General features: G+C 40.5%; 1 protein-coding gene across 1 annotated transcript in view; it reads right to left on the minus strand.

The window, feature by feature from the left end:
• Positions 1–594: 594 nt before the first annotated feature.
• Col8a1 (collagen type VIII alpha 1 chain) overlaps positions 595–23,688 on the minus strand; it is a 131,949-nt gene continuing 108,855 nt past the window's right edge. Inside the window, exons 3-4 of the mRNA XM_036204215.1 lie at positions 9,954–10,284; positions 595–5,146 (exon numbers count right to left, since the gene is read on the minus strand). Of these exons, the coding sequence (XP_036060108.1) occupies positions 3,237–5,146; positions 9,954–10,281 (2,238 nt within the window). The 5' untranslated portion in view covers positions 10,282–10,284 and the 3' untranslated portion in view covers positions 595–3,236. The remainder of the gene's footprint in view (positions 5,147–9,953; positions 10,285–23,688) is intronic.

Genomic DNA, 23,688 nt, shown 5'->3' on the forward strand with positions numbered 1-23,688 from the left:
TGCCTAGAAAATCCACTCACCACTACTTTCCCTTAAGGTACTGGTAGTACGGCAAATTGAATGGAGTGTTTGAAGACTGCTGTCTGGAGGGAACAGAGATTGAAGGCATTTTCTTCAGTGATGGTGGGTGTGATGACACGGTGTTACTGTCTGTTCTTTCTTCTCCCTTCCGAGCAGGACTTCTGATTTTTAGTTCAGCAGGAGCTTGCTGAGAACTGATAATATCCCACATGGACTTGTCACGATGTGACTAAATTCATGGCAATGGGTATGGAAGGAGGGACCTAAACTGCCACCAGCTGGCATGTGATTGCGTAGGCCAACTGTCTTCCACCAAAGGAGAAGACCAACACAATTGGGTGGAGAAGCAAGAATGTAGAAGGGATGTGGGGTAGTGACCATGGCTACAGAGGAGCTCTGGACTGCTTATCTACACAGTTGTTACACTGAAAAGGAATGGACTGTCCTGTTTAAATGATGATCATTTTTAGCCTCAGGTTCAGTGGCTGATTAGTAAGTACAATGGGTGAGTAAAAAGCACTTTAGGTTCTTTTATATAGTATCAGTTGAGTGATGTAGGCAAGACAAGAAACATACTTTTAAAGATATTTAATGATCTGTTTTTCAAATCAGTACAAAAATTTAAATACAAAATTGATTTGCCATTAAGTCTCAGATCTATTCATGGAAACTCAAACAAGTTACCGGTCTTTTTGTCATTCTTTGTTTCTGTAAAATATTTGAGGACAATTATCCTCCACAGACATTCTTTTCCCCTGTGGGATGTCATGCTACCTTAAAACTCTGTGTTTAAATAAGAACAACGCCAATTTGGTCCATTTCATATGGAAAAGCTCTAGTTAAGTTTGAATTAAACAGGGATCATAGTACTGTCCCTAGACTGTAGAACATATAGTTGTTTCATCTGTTTTCACACTAATGTGTTAACATGATGCACAACACTCAAAAGGGTAAGATGGGTACATAGATAATTATTTAAAACTCTTCTTTAAATTAAATGGAGTATCATTTAGCTCTGATATTAGCACCATGGTAGAATATACAGTATCTGGCATAGATTTTGCTCCTCCTCCATTTAAAAGTTTAGAAGCATATGCCTGATATATGGTAACACACACACACACACACACACACACACACACACACACACACACACAGGCAATTGAGTAACAACCAATAAATAAGTTGGAAGATACCTCAAAAAGCGAAATTTGGTTTAACTTAAGAGATAATTTCTGTCTTTCTTTATGGAAACTAAAATACCATACATGTACAGATAAAAGCAACTTTACAATGCATCTGGCCTGACTGTCCTCCAAACCATTTCAATGTAGCCATTTAGTAGAAAGATCCCAGGGACCCATAGGACTTCCATAATCACTAGCTACAAGCCAGTGTCCTCAGGAGCAACCCAAAGGATAGCTATTCACAGAAATGCTGTTTACTTTGCAAGTGAAGGCTAGGTAGGACATCTTTTAGATGCGAAAGTGCTTTGTACAATTAACAGTGAATGAGAAACCTTGTGCTAATGAACTCATTGTCTTAAAATTTGAGAAGAAATGGAGCCTGTATATCATAAAGGGAAAAGACAAATATTAAGCCAGGAGAAGACAATTTGTGGTGGTAAAATAATTCAGATTTGGAATATACCATGTTTTATACTGTATTTATTTGTGTATTTTCCAGTCTATGTCTATCTCTTCAATTCCTGACTCTGAAGGTTTGAGAAACATAGATTAGATCTATCACTGTAGCCCCACATTACTTCCCCAAACAACTAATAGCAAATCTAGTCAACTTTCAAATGTTTGTGTTTTAAGCAATGCCCAAAGAACCTAGGATGTGCCTTAGTGAGAGCCTGAAAAGCTTATTTCTCCTTTCAGACCTGTTTTGGCTGTGGTGCTGAGTGTGTGGTGACATAATAGGCATGGGCTGCCATTGCTTTATGACATTCCAGCAACCTCTTCCATGGGCTGATGTAAAGGAAACAGTCATTTCCCTACAATGTTAGTCCTAATATCTGGAAGCAACACATTCTGCTTTTACATATCAAACGTTGTAATTACTCCTTTAAAATGTAATAATTTTGTATTAATTCTGAATGTCTTTTTCCCAAATTAAAAAAAATAACTGGCTTGGATTTTGGTAATTGACTTTGGAACCTCAGATGACATAAATCATATCTTTAAAATTCATAGTTACTGAAAAAAATCACAGCTACTAAAATACATACAGACAAATTGAAACTTCACTACCATTGGTTGTATGGGCAGATTAGGGGGATTTTTTTAATGCATGTAGACATAACTGATCATTACTATTAATGATAAAGGTTCATAAAATGGTAAAGCTATTTGAGGGAAGGTTTTAAAAATTTTTGTTTATATTGTTTAGGCTATATTATAAATTACAGGAGGAAGAAGAAAAGAAAATTAGGTTCCAGAGAAATGCCAAACTGAAACTCTTTAGAGGAGTTAATACATTAATCGCTCTGAACTAAGTTCTGAATTCCTGTGGGCTCTGCCCTGTGTCACATACTAGCATCTCACCCAGTACTTGGCAAAGACAGTGCTGAGCAAATACACAATGGGCCATTGGCACATCTGCTCTTCTGGGGATGACCACACACACAATTTCAACTAGGTATAGTCCTGCAGCTAAAGCACAGCCTCTGAAGTGGAGAAATATCCTTTGGACTAGAGATTCCCATGGTCTTTGCACCACAGAACAACTCTCCAACATCCCACAGCAAAACATCTGCACAAAGAGAGAGGAAATTATGCAAATAAATACAGTATGTAACTGTCACCACTAACCTCTCAAGGCATATTCAAAAAACGTTTTTTTAATGGAGCACAAGGAATATGTGACTTTCATTAACTATGACCTTCCAGACTGACATATTTTGACTGATTTGAATAAGCAGGTTATGAAATCATATAACATGCAACAGCTAATATGAGTCCAGTGGGTACAACACAGGTGTCTGTATTTCATCCATAAATCTGTCCCATCATCCTGGTACAATCTGCTGTGCACAGTATTAAACATGCATCTTAGTTTTTATTTGTACATGATGGTCCAAACTTTCACTTAAATATAACTTTCCAACTACATAAGTGTTTTGAAGCATTGTTTTCAATTGGTTTTTTTTTTAAATGTCATTTTCTTTTCTTCTATTAAATCTCTCTTTTTCTTCTTTTCTTTTCTTTGTTTTACACGGGATACAATAAATATCCTGAAAAGGAGGAGTGGACATACTGCCCGGCGTAGAGTCCGGCAGCCTGTTCTGAGGGCATTTGGAGGAACACCTGGTCTCCGGGCCGGAGCAGCAGTACTGCACTCCCAGATGCCTGGTCCAGAAAGCCTTTCTTGTACTCGTCATATGTGTACATCATGGGCTCGTTGTTCTTGAAGAGAGCAACCCACACGTTGCCTCCCTTGCAGTGAACATGGTAAGCAAAGTAGTAGACACCCGGGACTTCACAGGTGAAGATGCCCGTCTGCGGGTTGTAGTTCTGTCTGCCGTTGTACAGCAGCTTGTCAAACTTCACTGGGGCCCCCACCGGTGGGAAAGGTGCAGTCAGCTCTGCAGTAAACGCAGGCATCTCATAAGCTGGGCCCCCGTTCTTGCCCTTCTTGCCCGCATAGGCATGTGGAGGTTTCACTCCATCGATTCCTAGTCCCATATCTGGCAGATATTCTCCCTGGGGTGGCGGGGTAGGGGGCATCACAGCTGGGGGTCCTGGGGGCCCTGGAGGGCCTGGGGGCCCAGGAAGGCCAGGTTGGCCTTGAGGCCCAAGGGCACCAGGTTTCCCCGGGGGACCATGAAGTCCTGCTACCCCTGGTTTTCCCACACCGGGAAATCCAGGAGGCCCTGGGAGGCCTGGTTCTCCTTTGGGGCCTGGAATCCCAGGGGGGCCAATAGGGCCACTCGGTCCTACAATCCCTGGAATCCCTGGGGGCCCCTGTAGACCCTGATCCCCGGGTATGCCTGGTTCTCCCTTGGGTCCAAGCAGCCCTGGAACTCCAGGAAGCCCTGGCAACCCTTTGTGCCCAGCTTCCCCCTTGGGTCCTATAGGACCAGGCAAACCCCTCATGCCAGGGGGACCAACTTCACCAAGAAAACCCGGCTTCCCAGGGAAGCCTTGGAGGCCTGGCTCACCCTTGGGACCTGGTGGACCCTGTGGCCCTACAACCCCACCTTCTCCTTTGGGTCCAGGGAAACCAATAGCACCTGGAGGGCCCATGGGACCTGGGATTCCAGGTAGGCCGGGCTCTCCAGGGGGACCCCCCATTCCAGGAGCACCTACTGGTCCTTTTTCCCCTCTTGGCCCAAGAGATCCAGGAATACCCCCAATGCCCCGGTCCCCTTTGGGTCCTGGGAATCCTGGTTTTCCAACCCCTGGGAGGCCTGGGGGTCCAGGCAACCCTGGCAGTCCTTGTTCCCCTTTACCACCTGGAAATCCTGGCTGGCCAGGGATCCCATCCTGGCCAGGCTTTCCAACTCCAGGCATCCCAGGAGGTCCTTGAACTCCTGGTACACCAATAAGACCTTGTGGTCCAGGTTCCCCTGGAGGGCCTGGCTTCCCCAGGGGACCCTGGGGTCCAGGAAAGCCTGTCACTCCTGGTTTTCCTACTCCTGGCAGCCCAACTGGGCCAGGAGGGCCATGCATACCTGGAGGACCCTTCAGACCTGGCAAGCCTGGCATCCCGAAGCCCTTCTCTCCTTTGGGACCCTGAAGACCAGGAGGTCCTGGTGGTCCTTTGGGCCCTCTCTCACCTTTTGCTCCTGGTTGCCCTGGTAACCCTGGCCCACCCGGTTTCCCGATGCCAGGAAGTCCATGAGGCCCTGGAGGTCCTTGTGGTCCTGGGATTCCCATAGGGCCGATTTCACCTTTGGGTCCAACTTCGCCTTTTGCTCCAGGCATTCCCATGGCTCCTGGCTTCCCAGGCATTCCGGGCATACCCGGCTTCCCAATCCCTGGATATCCCTGTGGCCCTGGTTTTCCTTTGATTCCAGGCATTCCGTGACCTGGCAAACCTGGTGGCCCAGGTGGTCCTCTTGGTCCGGGTTCTCCACGTGGACCTTGTTCTCCTCGCAAACTGGCTAAAGGTATTTCTCCTAGAAAAGTAGAGAAAGGAGGAACGGGAGGTTGGTTAGCTCTTATTTGAAGGAGGCAATAACAGTCACTTAATTTTGACACCTTTGCCTATTATGAATCACAAGGGAAGACGAGAGAATATGTTCATCTTCCCAACACTGTATGGGGCCAGTATTTAAAGGGAAATCAAGCTGGCAGTTTCTGTGACGTGTCTGAGTTGTTTAGAAAACTCTTATATACAGATGCTTATGTCATCCCTGGCTAAATTTTAAAAGCCAAAAAATATCCAAACAAAAATTTTCCAAGTGCAAAAGTTGAAGGTACTGTTGTGTGTTCATTATACAGAATTTGGGAAGGTCGAAGTTGTATACTGAAAGGAAAAACAACAACAACAATAACAACAACAACAACAACAACAAACATCACCATTGAGCCCACAAAGCAGAGATATATACTTGGCATGGTATTTCATCTCATCTGTTTAAGGTACACATTTCTGTGCACGTTAGAGATTGCTGGAGTCACACTCGTTTTTTATTTTTCAAAATTTCTACTTGAAGTTATATTGTATTTTTCCATGACCATCTTATCAACCGAAAGATTTCATTATAAAATGTGAAATTACATGGTATGTTTATGGGTTTCAAAGTGATGGTACAACTTATTAATAAAATGTGGAATAATTAAACCAAGCTTATCAACATTTCTGTCACCTTTCATATTTATTTTTGTGGGGACAGCATTTGAAGTTATTCTTAGTTTGAAATACGTAATTTATTGCTAACTGTATTTACCACATGTTCTGCCTGCCTGCCTGAAGCTTTGCACCTCTTGACTATTGTCTTCACCATCTAACCTTCTCCTCAACTCCTTATACCCCTTACTGTCTGCTGTAAGAATGACCAGCATTCTATTCTCTGCCTCTGTACATTGTTATAATGCTGCATGTTAGTAAGACCCATGGTATATGTCTATTTGTGCCTGACTGGCTTGTATTACATTTAATTTAATAATGTAGGACTAAATAATGTTTCCTCGGTTGCTGAAATACCGGTGATGAAAATCATTTTTCCCATGGACCCAGGAAAAAGGAAAGCTTTTTGTTTTGTATGTGGCTTGATAACATCTCTCTACTTCTGTCTCAACCCAATGGATTTGCTTAGTGTCTCTGACATGCTATAAGATTTCTCAAGCCTCAAATATACATTTTTGAAGAAATTACTTTTCTTAGAAATTTAGGTTTGGACAAGAGAAGTGAATAGATATTTTAGGGTGGCTTACAGTTTAGACTAGGAGAGATGCTTGGTTTAGAAACAGGAAACCTTGTTTATCTTTCTGGCTGTGGCATGAGATTTTGACTAAGTCACTTAAGCGGCCGGCATACCTGCTTTCCTATGACGATAGCCAGAATAATACAACCACATAATGAGAGAAGAGCTGGGAAAGCTCAGATACCTTGTTACTGAAATACAGAGCACATGTGAGCATATGCTGTGCTTTGCAGGCAAGCAACTCTGTAGGATCCATTCTATTGGGGGCAGTGGGGAATGAAGACATGAAGCATGGTCCAAAGTCTTCTTTCAACTATAAGTGGCTTTTAAGTCTGATCATTGTGCTATTTGCAGAACTACTGCCAGGAAACAAGAGAAAACCTTGGGTGTCATATTCTTCTCAGATACCAGTAATCATCTGAATCATCCTGAGTGAGGTAACCCAGACTCAGAAAGACAAACACGGTATGTACTTACTCATAGGAGGATACTAGATGTAAAACAAAGATGACTAGACTGATACACAACTCCAGGGAGGCTACCTAGAAAATGGGACCCTAGGAAAGACACAGGGATCACCCAATGACAGAGAAATGGATGAGATCTACATGAACAACCTGGACAACAGTGGAGTAATGAAGGGCAAGGTTTGAGGGAAAGAAAGCTTAGGGGAGCAGAAGATCCCTGCTGGATCAAGAACAGAAAGGGAGAACGAGGAATAACAGACCATGATAAATGAAGACCACATGAGAACAGGAATAGGCAGAGTGCTGGAGAGGTCCCCAGAAATCCACAATGATACATCCTCTGTAGACTGCTGGCAGTGGTCGAGAGAAAGCCTGATCTGACCTAGTCTGGTGATCAGATGGCCAAACACCCTAACTGTCATGATGGAACTCTCATCCAATAACTGATGGAAGTGGATGCAGAGATCCTCAGCCAGGCCCCAGGTGGAGCTCCAGGTGTCCAACTGTCGAGAAAGAGGAGGGACTGTAAGAGCGTGAATTGTTGAGACCAAGATTGGAAAAGCACGGGGACAAATAGCCAAACGAATGGAAGCACATGAATTATGAACCAAAGGCTGTAGAGTCCCCAGCTGGATCAGGCCCTCTGGAAAAGTGAGACAATTGAATAGCTTGAACTGTTTGGGAGGCATCCAGGCAGTGGAACCCGGACCTGTCCTTAGTGCATGAGCTGGCTGTTTGGAACCTTGGGCTTACACAAGGACACTTTGCTCAGTTTGGAAGGAGGGGACAGGACCTGCCTGTACTGAATCCACCAGGTTTAAATGAATCCCCAGGGGTGCCTTGATCCTGGAGGACATGGGAATGGAGGGGAGGGGCTAGGGGGAAGGTGGGGGTGGATGCGGGAGGGGGGAGGACAGGGGAACCCATGGCTGATGTGTAAAATTAAAACACAAATATAATAAATTTAAATAAAGGAAAAAAATTAAAGAAGATATCCTATCTAGAGAGAGAGAGAGAGAGAGAGAGAGAGACAGACAGACAGACAGACAGACAGACAGACAAGATGTACCAGAAGCCAGGCAGGCCATGCAAGAAAGGAGGGGGAAAAAGACCTGGGGTGTGTCTCTCTCAACTTTCCCAATGCTGGGACCCTTTAATACAAAATGCTACTTCATAACTGTAATTTTGCTACTGTTACGAATTGTAAGTGCAAGTATCTGTGTTTTCCAATGATCATAGGCGACCTCTGTGAAAGGGTCATTTTATACCCAAAAGGGTTGTGACTCACAGATTGAGAACCACTGACCTAGATGATTTCCTAAATGGTATACCAGCTCCTGGAGAGTAAAAATACAAGGAATACTTACATTAACACACACTAGTAAGCAAATTGTAATCAAGGGAAAGTCTGAGAAAGAGTCTCTCTCTCTATATATATATATGTACATGTATATGTATATGTATATCTAGATTATAGATATATACATATTTTTTGACACTACCTGTTACCATGGAACCCAGGGTGGCCTTGCATTCTGTGATCCTCCTGCCACGACCTCCTGACTACAGGCATCTGCCACCACCCTGAAGCATCACCTCTTATTGGTCTGGGATCCCTGGTGTTTAGCACAGTGCCCAGAACCCATTCCACTCCATCTGAGCATCTGGAATGACTGACAGCTGCGGCCACACAAAACCCCTCAGTGCTTTAGCTCTCCTGCCACGGAGTCTCTCAACGGTCTTATTTTAAAGACCAAGGAAGTGAATGAATAGGTTTCTTTGATTTCTGGGTGCTAGGCACCTAGGCTTCTTAGTGTCAGATCCAGTACTTCTCCAGAACGGAGGGAGGCTTCTGCACTGTCATGGGGCCAGTGGGGATGACCTCCACACCCCTCATGGCGATTGCTGCTCTGCTGCTCCTGTTTCCCCACCCAGGCTAGGTGTCTGAGAACTCCAGATACGCAGAATTTACAGGAAAGTATCTCACAGGAATGGGTACTTTGTAGGTGTAATAGACCTAATACATAGTTCTAGGAAGTGATGGGAAATTTTTCTGTGCCTTTTAGCTTCCTGATGGTTTGTTGACTGACTTGTGTATCTTAGAGCAGAACTGAAAACTCTTACATGTAGCACCTAGTCTGTGAAATGTTTTCATTTGATTTTTCTCTTATATAAGTTCCTCAGAACACTGTTTTCTTATCTCCGAAGACTGACTTGTCACTTTCCTTTAACCCTATAGTTTCATCCTGCTGCTCCCTGAACTCCATGCAATGAGCTCAGAGCCTAAACCCAACCAGGTATTCACTAGATAGCCAGTGAATGCTTAAATAAATTAATCATATGTTTAAGGATAGTCTGTGGTTAAATATGCTTTGTTCAACCTGATGATAGCTAAAATATTAAAGCCAAATATAAATTATAATTTTAACTTTTTATTAATACTGAGGATTAAACTTCAGTATTAATTTTTATTCTCAAATTAAAATATAATTACATCATTTCCCTTTTCCCTTCTTCCCTCTAGCTCCTTCCATATGCTCCCCATCCCTCCCCTACACATAGCTTCTTTTTCTTTAATTATGGATATATATATATATATATATATATATACATATACACACATATATATAGTGCATAAATATATAAGTAAAACCTGCTGTGTCTGTTTAGTGTTGCTTGTATCTATATGATTTCAGCTTAATCTTTTTTTTTAAGATTTATTTATTTATTATGTATACAGAAGAGGGCACCAGATCTCATTGCAGATGGTTGTGAGCCACCATGTCAGTGCTGGAAATTGAACTCAGGACCTCTGGAAGAGCATTCAGTGCTCTTAATTTCTGAGCCATCTCTCCAGCCCCCCCTATATGATTTTAGAGTTGACCACTTGGAATTGGGTAACCTTACCTGAAGGCCTTTTCCCTGTATCTTTCTTTAAATTTGAACTTTGCAAGAATCGCTTGTGATTCACAGCAATGATAAATTTAAAAATAAAAGTCTCTGAATTGCAGTCCCCACCCCCCTAATTTCTATACTTTAGGAGTTTGTAGAGCTGCTATTTTGAAACTGTGCAAAATGATGTTTGTTACCTTTGCCTTTCTTGGGTACCACTTCCTTGCCCATTCTTGGCACAGGGGGCATTTCCTTCATATATTGCGGTAGGTGTGGGTACTCCTTGCCATACTGCATGTGAGGCATCTCCTTGCCCATGGAAAGGCCATCTTTGCCCAAAGGCATGTGAGGTACTTGCTGGCCCAGGGGCTGGTATTGTGGAATTTGCGGTGGTATCTGAGGGGGAATTTGAGGTGGCATCGGCTTGATTCCATAATAGGCACCAGCCTGAGTGAGCCTGAAGGAGCTCAGGGAAATGGTGAGCAGCACTTCCAGCAGCTGTAGAGGCCTGGGCGGCACAGCCATCACCTGTGGAGAAAGGAACACATCAACACAGTGAGGACCTGCAGGCCGAGGGACTGATGTTGTCTGCTGAGAGACAGAAGGTTAGGTGAAGTGGGCACAACCACAGTCTTCATTGTCAGAACTGTAGGAGAGAGGAAGGACAATGGAATCGAGATGTCAACTTTGTTGTTTGTTTGTTTGTTTTTTGTTTTTTGAGACATGGTTTCTCTGTGTAGCTTTGTGCCTTTCCTGGATCTTGCTCTGTAGACCAGGCTGGCCTCAGACTCACAGAGATCCGCCTGACTCTGCCTCCCGAGTGCTGGGATTAAAAGCATGCACCCCCACCGCCCGGCAAGATGCCAACTTTTCATAAAAATTAGAACAAACGCCAGAGGAGTTGGCTAGGTCAAATGAAGGCAGCTGGTGCAATACAGTTCAGAGATTGCTAATGTCTCCAAATACCAATTCTGCGATTTTCTCATAGTATCAGAAAACCTGACTTTTAGCTTGGGATAGAGCAACCTAGGATGAAGACATTCAGGGAGATGATATGACCGGATTTTGCCAATTGAATATAGTTGTACTAGTTGCTACTTCTTAGAAGGCTCCTTGGAGGCAGGAAGCATGCTCTTCTGTCTCTTTCTCCTTGCTGGCTGGATTGCCAACATGTTGCCTGGAAATGGACCAGACCCCTTGGGACCATGTCATCAAAGCGATGCATTGGGGACTGTAGAACAACAAACTTGAACCCTGGTTGGCAATGGAGGAGCTACAGCAATCCTTAAATTTAGAAGAGGGAGAAATTGGATTTTATCACTTTAATTCACTTTTACTCGGACAGTTGTAACTTTGCTCAATAGGACAGTTTTCCAGCTGGGTGGTGTGTAGACCTTGTTGATAGATGCTGGACTTCTAACTGGAAACAGTTAAACATGTCTGGTCTATGGCAGGAGCAGAGATTGCTCATCTGCTAAGCGCTTTTCTGGAAGCTTTGATGGGTCATAAATACACGTAAGTAGGAATGCACAATAAGTGTGAAAGCAACACCGGGAACTACAGGGAGAGGGAATTCCATTTGAGAGTGCCAGGAGGTCATTTTAAAAATCACTGTCATAATTATGTCCTCCTTTTTCTTCTATTTAAACACGATGAAGTGATTAGCTCAGAATTTGGCTAACTGGAGCCAGAGTCCATTAAAGTTTATCTTTGAAGTTTTATGAAAGGAAGGGAATTTACAAACCAAATTAGTTGTATAAATAAGATAGAAGGAGATGTCTGACTATTCACAAGAACAGACTGTTTCTAAGCCATTTGATGGTGCTCTTTGCAAGTCAACCACTAACAGAATAAATTTAAATGGGGTGGGGAGTTATCTGTTTATAAAGACCAGCTTGAGGAGACTTCTGCTTGGTAACACCCTAGGCTGGAGACCAAACAGCCCAGGAAAAATGTAATGGGAGAAAATGGACACCAGGGGGCAGGCATAGCACACTGGGAAGTCTGCTCAGTGCTTCCCCACCCCCACCACTGCCGAACCTGTACTGGCTGGCCCTGAGTTCCTGCTGTGCTCACATACCTGATTAAAGGACTAATTGAAAATTAGAGTGTGTCATAATGCTGGAGCATGAGAAGCAGCAACAGTCTCACAATCTTTAATGTAACTATGCCCTGGGATACCTCAAAAAGGCTGGTGCACATCTAATTTAACTTCTGTTTTCATGGGAGTTTTTCTTTACAATTCTATCTAACTTAATTCTAGATTATAGTGTTCGGCTTTGGCATTGAATTTGTGACATTCAGGTCAAAGGCAATGCCAGGAGTCTGAACAGAATACAGAAGGATTGGTTAATTAAAAAAAAAAAAAAAAAAAAAGAAAGAAAGAAAGAAAGAAAGAAACAACATACAATCAAAAAACAAAACTAAGAATATTTAATGTGACTTCCTATCAAAAAAATTCATTGCTCTCTCATTTTTATAAATATACAAATTAATCATCTCCCCAGGGAATAATTGAAGTACACTAACCATTAAAATGATTTATAAAGCATTCTCCGAGATACAAATCAGGATAGTTGCAAGGAAGAACTGTTTATTTCAAGTGTCTGAGGAAGACATGGGCTGGTAAGAGGAGTCAGATATTATTGTTATGTTCAGCCCCACTAAATGATTAAGCGGTTACTAGAAGCCATTTGGAAAGAACCATAAAATGAGTACTGATTTATTTTTATTAATATTAACTTATTTTAGGCGTGAAAGAACATCTGCTGTAAAAAACTCAGCCATAATTTATTATCTTCCTATCGGAAACAGTGCTAGACCCACCCGAGAAATACAAGGTTAAATATAATATGGTCAATGAATCCCGGCCTCAGGAAGCTGCACTGGAAATGATAGAGGCACACACCTTTAGGGAGTAGCAATGTGCATTGAAAAAAGAATAAACTTCCCATCAACTCTTATTTCCCATTGCTCCTCCATGTTTTGTTTTTTTTTTCCCCCAGAGATGGTTTACAAATATGCAATGCAACATAAACTTCTTTAAAACACAAATACAGCATTCTATCCACACTGCTGTTTTCTCCTTCTGAGACTGGTGCTTGCACCTGTATTTTTGTCTAGATATGAATAGTTAAACAAATCCCTTCCAGGTCTTCATCTGTTAAAAACATGTTTTAGTTGAATTTGAAATCCTGCCTGATTTTAATATTCAGTATCTTTAGGTGCTCTCCAGAAAGCTGAACGTGTTAATTCACACCAGAAATATGTGATAATATCTGATAACGAAGAAACCAGGACTTCATTAGGATGTAATTCTAGCCTTCAGGGTGAATGAATTCCATTATCAAGCCTTAAACGTGTGGTGTTATCTTTAGTAATGGACTTGCATGCTTGGTCTTTGTCCTTTCAGCAATGCAGCTGATGTGTCGTTTTATACTTATATCATCTTTAAACTGGGACACACTTGTGAAATGCTGGGAAACCAGAAGACAACACAATGCCTAAAAGACCAGGTGAATTCCCAGAGCTTGGCAGGACCCAGTTTCCTTTCACACGCCCTCTCAGAGGCTTGGCCGTTCTCTCAAACCCTCTCCCGGCCAGCCCTCTGCTGTTTCTCTGGCTCTTTATTTAAGTAAACTTTGCTCAGTTTTAACTTCAATATTTATGGAGGGGCCCTGGTTAGAATTTACCGCCTGACTTATCCCTACTAATTTCCTTCTGGTCCCCAAGGATGGTTTTGGTGGTCAAAGTGGTATGGTGGTTCTCTCATATAACTCAAAGAAGACCAGATGTGCTACAATATACGAACACCTGCAGGGAAGAAGCTGGCTTAGAAGCCCTGCTGGGAAGTGATGGTAGTGGATTTTCTTGTCTCTCTTCCCTTTCTGGGGATAGGAGCACAATAATATGCTCTGAGTTTTCTCTGTTATTTACTTTCCTTGCTATTTTTTCATGATTTGTGTGTGTGTGTGTGTGTGTGTGTGTGTGTGTGTGTGTGTGTGTGTAAATGTGTATAAATGAAGATAATATCTAATGAGGATATTATCATTATCTTTACTAGCTGGATGGACCATAAGTGATGGCTCTCATTCCATATGAAACATACACTCTCGAACTCAAGACACTTAGGTTTGACTTTTATCTCTGCAATTCTCCATACTTAACTTGAGAAGTCTCTTGTCTTCACTGAGTCTCAGTTTTCTTACCCATGACACAGAAATTATAATCTCTAACTACGCTCAGAGCTGTTACAAATAATAATATGAATTCTTTGTAAGCTGAAAGGCACTGTTTAAATGTAAGTTATTACTAATGGAGCACAACCAAAAAGACAAACTAAAACCAACTGAAAAGCAAAAGACTTTCAAAGGTGAATACTAGCCAAAGTAAATGAGAGGTTAACTGCAATAATGACAATATTGCATTGATGGCCATTAAAATATGCTCATTAAATATGACAAAAAAAGAACAGTTGAACCAAGGCTGTCATTTACTCTGGTGTCAGATTTGCCAATCCTCATTACTTTGAATAGCTTCCTGAATGTTCCCTGTAGTTGGACAAGGTTGGAATGAGTTTGAGTTTCCTTATGTGACCTGTAATGTACACACAAGACTACCATGATATGTATTATTTTAGATGCTCTAAGCATACCCTCTGTACATTTATCCTTGTGAGATTTGGGGTTGCTATATAAAAGACTATTTAAATATTTAACCTTCAGTCTTTGCTCTGTATCAAAGTTAGTCTTGTGCATATATACATGTTTATGGTGTAATATATTAGTTACATCACGCCAGGACCATCTCCAGACAAGAGTATTTTATCTGAGATACATCTCAGACCTCCCAGGATAGACTGTAGATAAGCATTCTGACTATGTGTTAATTACCGAGAGAAGGTAAAAATTTACACTGAGACAACTGCCCATACCAGTCAGATGTGCTAATTAAGTTTAGCCCTCCTTTTTATTCAAGTGTTATCTCTAGTTCTAAAGATGTCCCTTTAACAATTAACTCAGAACAAAAAGGCTTTTATATACCAGGTACATCTAGCTCTGACATAGGTTGCCTAGTTACCGAGTACATTTCTCCTGCCCTGCCAGAAAATGATGGATGCAACCAAGATAAACTTGGACAGACACGGAACCAAGGGAAAAAATGGCAGTTTCATTTGCACTTGTGATTTGATGACTTATAGAATCCTAACATTTTACCTAACCACTTCTAAGAATATAGTTTGAGCACATAAATTCCCCTTTTAGATCTATTAAATGAATTTAGCCCTTAGTTGATTCATTCCCCATTAGTCACTTTCCTTTTGTGTTGCTAATGATAGCCAACGATTACTATTTCTTGTGTGGATCTTATTATCTCTCCTTTTGACCCTGAAAAAATTCAAGCCTGGTGACCTTGCCTTGGTCAGAGTATTGCTGATTGCATGGGTATATAACTGAAAACCTCAGACACTTGAGAGAGAATTAAGATGGGGGAGAATTAAGATATTAATATAGAAAGAACTAGATGGGAAAAGGCCAGATAGGAAAGAATGAAAATGGAAAGAACTAGATGGAGAATTAAGATAGAACTTGGAGAGAACAGCAGAAAAAGGTCGAGAGAATCAGGCAAGAAAGGAGCTAAATATGAGAGCAGAAAAGAAGCTGTGTAGAGAGAGAACTGACTCAGAAGAATAAAGTGAATGGACTAAAGAGTTTCATGTATGTAGATTCATTTGATATCCTTAAGATTAGATTCCTCAGCTGGTTGTTAGATTTTTCCATGGACTCTAGGAAAAGGCTATTAAGGGACTGGCACCCTACAGTCTTTGTTACAGAATGAGCAGGATGGAGAGCATGTTCATGAGGCAAACAAGCCTCAGGGAAGCACATAGATGAAAAGAAATAGGTTAATTTAAGTTATAAGAGCTAAAGAAAAGCAAGCTTAAGCTATCAAACAAGCATTTATAATTAATATTAAGTCTCTGTGTGGTTATTTGGGGGATTTAATTTTTGCAGGTGGGGGGACCTTATTGAACTATATTTCTAGTATTGACAGGTGATAAAAAGTTAAAATAAGTTTGAATATTGAATACAAGTGATGTAGAGAAAACCAAGCAGGTGTCTCTATCTACTCAGGTTTGTCTAGCAAATACACGGTAGGTAGGTTGTCATTTGTTCACCAGAGCTGCCATGATGCAATGCCTCAGATTAGGTATTATACACAACAGAGCTCAGAGGTCTGGAGGCTGCAAAGTTCAAGATCAAGATGCCAGATGACAGGTGTCTGGGGAGGACTGCTTCCTGGTTCATACCTGTCAATCTTTGTACTTTACCATCGTGTGGGGGAAGGGGGAAGAGCTGTTTTGGTTCTTTCCTAAGGGCACCAATCACATTCCAAAGGTTTTAGCTCTTGTGACCCTGTCATTTCCCATACATCTTCCAACATCATACTGGAGGTTAGGATAACAACATGGGCATTTGAACACATCACATAGTGCATAGCATTGGAGTAAAGCACTCAAGAATCACTTGAAGTGGGAAAACTGGAAGGAATGATAGTTGAAGACATCAATGGGAAGTAAATTATGAGTAATTATTTCAATACTAAGATTTAAAAAATAGATTTATTTATTTTTATATTAATGTGTGACTATATGACCAATAATATTTGGTTTTACCCTAGGTCTCTGGGCTATCTAGTTTCTGGTTCTTGGTCACCCAAGCAATGTTGGCAATGGGTTCCATCTTGTGGAGTAGGCCTTAAGTCAATTGGATGTTGGTTGGTTGCTGCCACACGCTTTGTGCCACCTTGCCCCAGAATATTTTGTAGGCAGGACAGCATTGCAGATCAAAGAGTTTTTGGACTTTTCTTTTTCCTTCTGTTTGTTGCCTTGTCCAACTTTGATGTGATGACTTTTGTTTTATCTTGTTAAATTTTATTTTGTTCAGTTTGGTTGTTATCTCTAAGAAGCCTGTTCTCTGCTAATGAAAGACAGAAAGGGAGTGGATCTGGATGAGAGTGGAGGAGGGGAGGAACCAGGAGGAGTAGAAAGAAGGGAAGCTTTAATCAGAGTACATTATATGAGAAAAGAATCTATTTTCAATAAAAGGAGGGGGGGAGAATAAAAGGTCACGTGACCATCTTTTGCCCATTCCAATGGTTAACCAGAGATCTAAACTTTGTTGTATAATAGTTTAGTACTACAGATATACATTTCTTCACAATTGATATTGATTTGCATTCTCGGGACTATGGGGTTCTTATGGGGTTCTTTTTTTTAATCTTATACTGCTAACCAGTTTTAATCTAATTTAGCATATTATCAATATTATTTTTATGTGTTGATTTTAAAAAATTAAGGTTTTAAACTTTATTTTAAATCAACTTGGTCAGCACGTTAAATAAAATTTTGACTTTTGTTTAACTTATAGATGAGAACTGTGTTTTGAACACTTTGAGGATTATGCGTTGATGTGGGCACAACAAATCTGAATGAGGTGATGGGTATAGAGGAAGCACAAAGCAGGAGAAGGAGAGGCAGGTATAGAGTTGGTGGTCACCCTTCACCAAGAGCATGCTCTGTAAAAACCCACTTTACTGGGAACTGAGCCTCTGAGTGGGCTCACACCCGGGTTCTAAAGGAAGACAGAAACAACTGTGAGCAATAAAGGGAGCATATTTGTTCTTCTAGGGAATTCAGAGCAGGTTAACTGTGTAGCATTTATTGCTGCTTATGGTGACTCAGTGAAAAAGATACTCCCTGGTGCAGCAGCTGTGAAGAAGAACTAATACATCTCAGATGTTTGTTACAGAATATATATAGTAAATCACCCCTTTTCTTTTCTACACACTGAGATCTGAAAATGGAATCCATTTGTGGGGTTGCATTATCTTTGGGGAATCATTCAATGTTGTGCCCAGACTGTCTCTGAACAAAAATTATTGATTATAAATGAGAAAACTGAAACTTTGGAATGGTTGGGGAGTAGAGGGGCAGTGCACAGCAAAGTTATAATCATTTTGATTATTAATTGTTAATCAGTTCATAATTAATTCACTTGTTAGGTCTATTTTATTTTATCTTTTTTTTTTTTTTGAGACAGAGTATCATGTCTAGACTGGCTTCTAATTTGCCAAGGATGGGTTTGAACTCCTGATCTTACTGCCTTCACCTCCTCCCTCCCAAGTGGTGGCATTACAGGCATTCGCCATCATGCCAGGATCTGTAGAACTATTAAAACTATTAGATTCTTTCAATTGCTAACTCCCCATCCTGTACTTATATGATGGATCATTTTTCTGAAATTCAGAACTGTAAATTTATCCTTGTTATAGTTAAAGGTAGAAATTTAAAACTCCTGTTGGTTACTTCTAGGAGCACCATATCTCCACTTCATTCTTGAGGCATAGATCCATCTAACTACATACTCACTTTTCTTAATTTTGTCCTCCAAACAAGCAAGCCTTCTTGTTGGTTGAAACAAATGAAGTTGTGCATTATAAAATTAAATCTTAAACTGGATTTGATACCTTTTGTTCTTAGGACCAGTTATTTATGACACTACAAAGCCACTTGTGAGGGGAATGTGCTGAACCATTGCTGAACCATATAACAGAACCCAAATAAATAAGCCCATCAGATACTGGCCAATCAATCCAATAGATATACTGGGCAAGATCACTCAATACACATTTAATGATTTCAATTCATCTGCCCATCTACAAATGTCAGAACCGATGAAATCTAAGCTTGAGTTGTATGTTTCCCTTACAACCCCAAATTCCATTATAATTAAGAGCATACAACAACCCCATCAACTAGTTACAGGCAGAACATGACCTTGTGGGACATGCAGGACTTGAGAAGTCCATTAGGTTTTGCCACCAAAATGGGCCACACACATAACCCCTTGAAATGAATGGATAAGCACCACATTCCAACAGCTCTCTAGAGGAGATTGCACAATTTCTGAGTAACCAATTACAGTACCTCACAGATTTCCTAATATCTAATCGGGATCTCTTCTGCTGGACCTTAAGCTCATTTCCTCTCTTTCCATTCTCAAAGGAGGTGGAAACATCTGGAGAATATTTTTTCTTAAAATAATAGCACACATATTTGAAGCCTGTAATTAACTCCCTTTGTTTCCCTAACTGGAATATTGTCAGCTGCTAAACAGCTCACAAAACACTTGAGAGAACCCTTGAAAGAGAACATTCTGAAGTGGGATTTTTCCCTTCCTGTGAATGAAAGCATCATTGTTTTCAGCCCAAGCTCTGACTGAGTCACTCATCCCGCCTGCGCATCATTTCCTTTACTTGCAGAATGGGGATGGTGGTTAGTAGAATTCAAGGTCTTTTCCAATTCTGATGTTTTCTAGTAACCGAGAATGTGAAGAACATTTACACTTTCATAGGTAAATGGATTTATGAGTTGAGATGATCAAGTTTTTTTTGATGTTGGAAAGTTAGATGTATCTCATACTTCCAATAACTTTTCAATCTCCCATCTTACAGTTGGGGATATAATTTATAAAATCTCTTTATAATTTTTTTCTTGAAAGATAAACAGAATCAGATGAAAAGGAAGACCCCAAATAAGAAACAGAGTTTGGAAATAAAAGCATAATGTATGCCTTAAAGAGAATTCAAAGGTTGGGCACAAATGTGAAGGTTGTTGAGAATTCTTTAAAAAGTGGCTGTGAAGGTAGATATGGTATTTAATCTCAGCACTCAGGAGGCAGATGCAGGCTGATCTCTGTGAGTATAAGGTCAGTTTGGTCTAACTAGCAAGTTCTAGACCAGCCAGGGCTACATAGTGAAACCTTGTATCCCCAAAAATGTCTGGGAATGATGTCTTCCTACAACATGTGGCTTTAAGATTCTTGCAGAGTCATTCAATAAATACTAACTATGCCTTCTGAAGCAAGAGTGACAAGTGAATGGACTGGAGACATGGCTCAGCCATCAAGGGTTCTTGCTGGTCTTTCAGTAGACCCAGGTTTGAATCGCTGTACCCATATGAATACAAGCACTGGCAAAGACTTCCCATGAAAAAATGATTGCAAGTCTATGGGTGCAAGGTGGTTGTTGTCGAAGTGGTCCTTTGTAGATAACATGAATAAAGTAAAATGATAAAAATTAGGCACCTCCCAAAGCATCTTAGGCCATAAAACCCACCAAGTTAAAATCCTATTCGGCAGAAAGACAAAAGCAGACTTGCTTTCTGAATGACTTTCACCTGAATCAGTGTGTTAAAGACCAGGGAGCCCTAGGGTGGCATTGAGGTGTGGGAGACGGGGGTAAGGAGGACCAAACTGGACTTCAGATACTCTTTTGTAATCCAACTGGCCTTCTGGGTGTTTCATCAGGGCATGGTGTTTTCCTGAAAAGGTTGAAGGGTTAGAAGAAACTCAGGTGACTTAATGATGTTTGTTACTATAAAACAACTTTATAAGACTTTTGAAAACTGAAAAATATGAATTATTAAGTACAATGGGCTCAGTTTCCACTTGACTCAGGCACTTCCTGGAAAGAGGAGGTAAATCCTTCACAGGCGTGTGTGTGTGTGTGTGTGTGTGTGTGTGTGTGTGTGTGTGTGTGTGTGACTTCTGAGCACAGTGACCACATGGAAGGTCTTTCCTCTGCCCCATTCTGTTGGCCCCATTTTATTACTCTATCAGCATATGTTGAGAAAATCAGGTCTTGTCCTGTGCTAGTGTTCTCTTTTAATGAACAAGCTATTATGTCAGTAGATTATTCACTTTGATATTTTAATGAGGAATTATGAAACAAACAAATCTTCCAAATCAAGGAACAAATTTGAGCTTAATCCATTTTTATGTATACTAAAATGTTTATTAATTAAATCTCTGCATGTGGTGTAAGTGTCTTGTGGATTTAGAGAAGAACTTAGGGTTCATACCCAGTGTTGGTGTTCTCTCCAGCTCTTGAGACAGTTCCTTTAAGGCATTCAATTGTTGACATTTCATTTATTTGAGTCATACAACTGTGAATAACTTGATAATAAAACAAAATCCCTAGAATTGTTATCATACATGGACAAAACATTAAATCAAATCATCAGCACTTAGAAAATAAAAGTAATCATTTTCTTCCAAAATTGCATCCTCCTACCCCTTATCCACCTCTATACACAGAACTAATTTCTGATCAGAATACCAGTCTTTCTAAAGTTACAGTAGTTAGTCCTGAAAATTTCTGAATTGTCCAAGAATTAAAAAAAAATCAAGTTTCTTGGTCAGTGAAAATATGTTTGTTTTTTTCTCCATTGCATGGTTCAGAAGCAGCATAAATCATTCCACATGACTGTTTCCAACAAAGAGTTTAAATTTTAAATAATTTAGTCCTCAATCTGGGACTAAGCCTAAAATATCAAATTGTGATAAATTGTCAGCCACAGAAAGGGCAGTCTCTAAAATCCTCCACTTTGCAACCACAACTCCATCTAGATAATTAGCCTGCGTGGTAACATCCTGCCCTTTGAACGCAGGCAAAGCACATAGTGCAACCAAACCACAGCTATCTTGGTATTGCAAGTTCCATTTATTTAAAGGGTGGGATTTATTTTGAGGGAGAGAGAGAGATGGATGTGCTGTCTGGGAGGAAAATCATAAGGTTTTCAGTTAATCCAGCTAGCATTCTTTAGAGAAAATGGAAGTGGAGAAAGCATAGAGAATTCTGTAAAGGATGCTGCCAGATTTGGAGGATACGTGAATTGTGCAGGCTGGAAGTGTGCAAGGAAGTTCTCATGAGCACAACTCATTACATGGTATAAGTAAGTTTACAAAAGTGTGTGTACTGCCGTCATAAAAATGCCTTGTGTGATTTCTTAGGACATGATTGTCAATAAGATGCTGAAGTAGATGAAACACTCAGTGGGTAGCTTTCTCTGTGACCTCTGTGATGATGACCTTATAGGCATTTGAAGACCTTCTTTTACTAAATTATAAAACAAAGGAACTGAATTAGATCAAATGGAAGCCCAGTGTCTGGAGGGAGTAGTGAAGGTGCTGGTTTGTAGTGAATGTGGTACAATTGGCCCATTCTGAGCTGCCTACTACCTCCCTTTCATGGGAATGTTTCCTTTATTTGCATAGCTCTTCCAGTTTGTGGAAGGAAGCCAGAAATCAGTTCATGCTGTGAAACTTCTGAATTTAAAAATCTGGTAGGAGCAACATCTCCCCCCCCCAACCAAACAAAAATATTTAAAAATGGACCCCCCACAAACCACCAGATCCTTCTTTTAACCTACTAGACATCTCTGTACCAGGTGGTCTCTAACATACCCCATTCTAAAATGCTGTTTCTGGTATTTCGTATGCCATGCCTTTGTTTTCTAAAAATTTAAACTTCTGGCTTTGTTTCTTGTCACTGTCGGTGGGTTTATTTAATTACCAATTTCAGAATATTCTAACAAAGCTTAATGTACAATATTAATAAAGACACATATATGAAAATTAAACAATGACATGCACTCAAAAAGCTTATGATCGACAGCCAAAAACAAGATCTTTATCTTGTATAGGTATTTAGACAAGTAGGATGAAGTTGGGTTGGACTGGTCAGGCAGAAAGTACTTGAAGGAGAGGCATCAGAACTAAGAGGTGAAGGGTAAGTGGTGATTGTCAACTGAAAAAGAGGAGTGGAACTCATCTCTTGTCCTTCATCCAAACCAAGCAAAAGCCTACATGTAACATTCTCAACTGTTAAAGAGCTGAAGTATTGGTTGATGGGTAGAAATGTCACTTGGGGGTGAACTACATAAATGAAGTCCTTATTTTACCATTTTTTTTTTTTGCTAGCTTTGTGACCTTTGAACTCTTCATGATGATTTGGGGATGATGACAGAAGGACCTATCTTAAGAGTTATTTGGTGCTGGGCGGTGGTGGTGCACGCCTTTAATCCCAGCACTAGGGAGGCAGAGCCAGGTGGATCTCTGTGAGTTTGAGGCCAGCCTGGGCTACCAAGTGAGTCCCAGGAAAGGCGCAAAGCTACACAGAGAAACCCTGTCTCGAAAAACCAAAAGAACAAAAAAAGTTATTGGGTAGATTCAGGGAAGTAGCCCCAGGAACATGTTTAGATCAAGTAAACTTCTAAGCACTAAACTGTTAATGAAGATGACAAGGAAAGAAGAGGACTGAGAAAAAGGAAGAAAAGGAAGAGGAGGAAAGGAGAATCTCAATCACATATTCTATCACATTTTGTTGCAGTCTTATTTGAAGACTATGAATGATAATTTTTTAATTCATTCTGCTCTGGATCTGTTATAAAAATCAGGCATACGTTTCTATGGTGATAGCAGTGAAAGTGACCACATGATCCAGAGCTGCATTTTGATTGCTGAGGGAAGTCAACTTCACAGATAATAATGGCTGTGAGCTTCTAACCCTCAACAGCAATCTGCTCTTTGCTCTTTCTGGCTTGATCTTCTTGTGCTTTGGGACTTCAGTAATATAAATATTGCTATAGTGTTTTTCATATTTTGAGTTGTGACTGAGAACTCTACTCCCTCCTTTAATCATGGCTGATGATTAAAAAAAAACATATTGAATTTTGAATTTGACAAACAAATTCTGTCTGACATATACTTCTTTTATGTACTTTCTTCTATAGTGCAACAAATTGATAACTTCAAATCCAAAGTACCAGATAAGTGTGAAGACATATCCAGTCATGAACATTTGTCTAAGTGCAAAACATTTATTTCTTCCAAATTGATATAACCTATAATTTATTTTGAAAAACCAATTCTTATTCAAGAGTTCTAAAAGCTCATGGACTAAGGGAAGGTACACTCAGTATAAGTCACTAGGTCACCATAGGAGTAAGGCAGAACCTTCTCTTCATGCAGTATCTTTGCATTGAGTTCATAATTGTGCATGAAGTAGATTTAACACACCGTTTCAAAT

This window comes from Onychomys torridus, chromosome 12 (genome assembly GCF_903995425.1).
Source record: "Onychomys torridus chromosome 12, mOncTor1.1, whole genome shotgun sequence".
Classification (NCBI taxonomy): domain Eukaryota; kingdom Metazoa; phylum Chordata; class Mammalia; order Rodentia; family Cricetidae; genus Onychomys; species Onychomys torridus.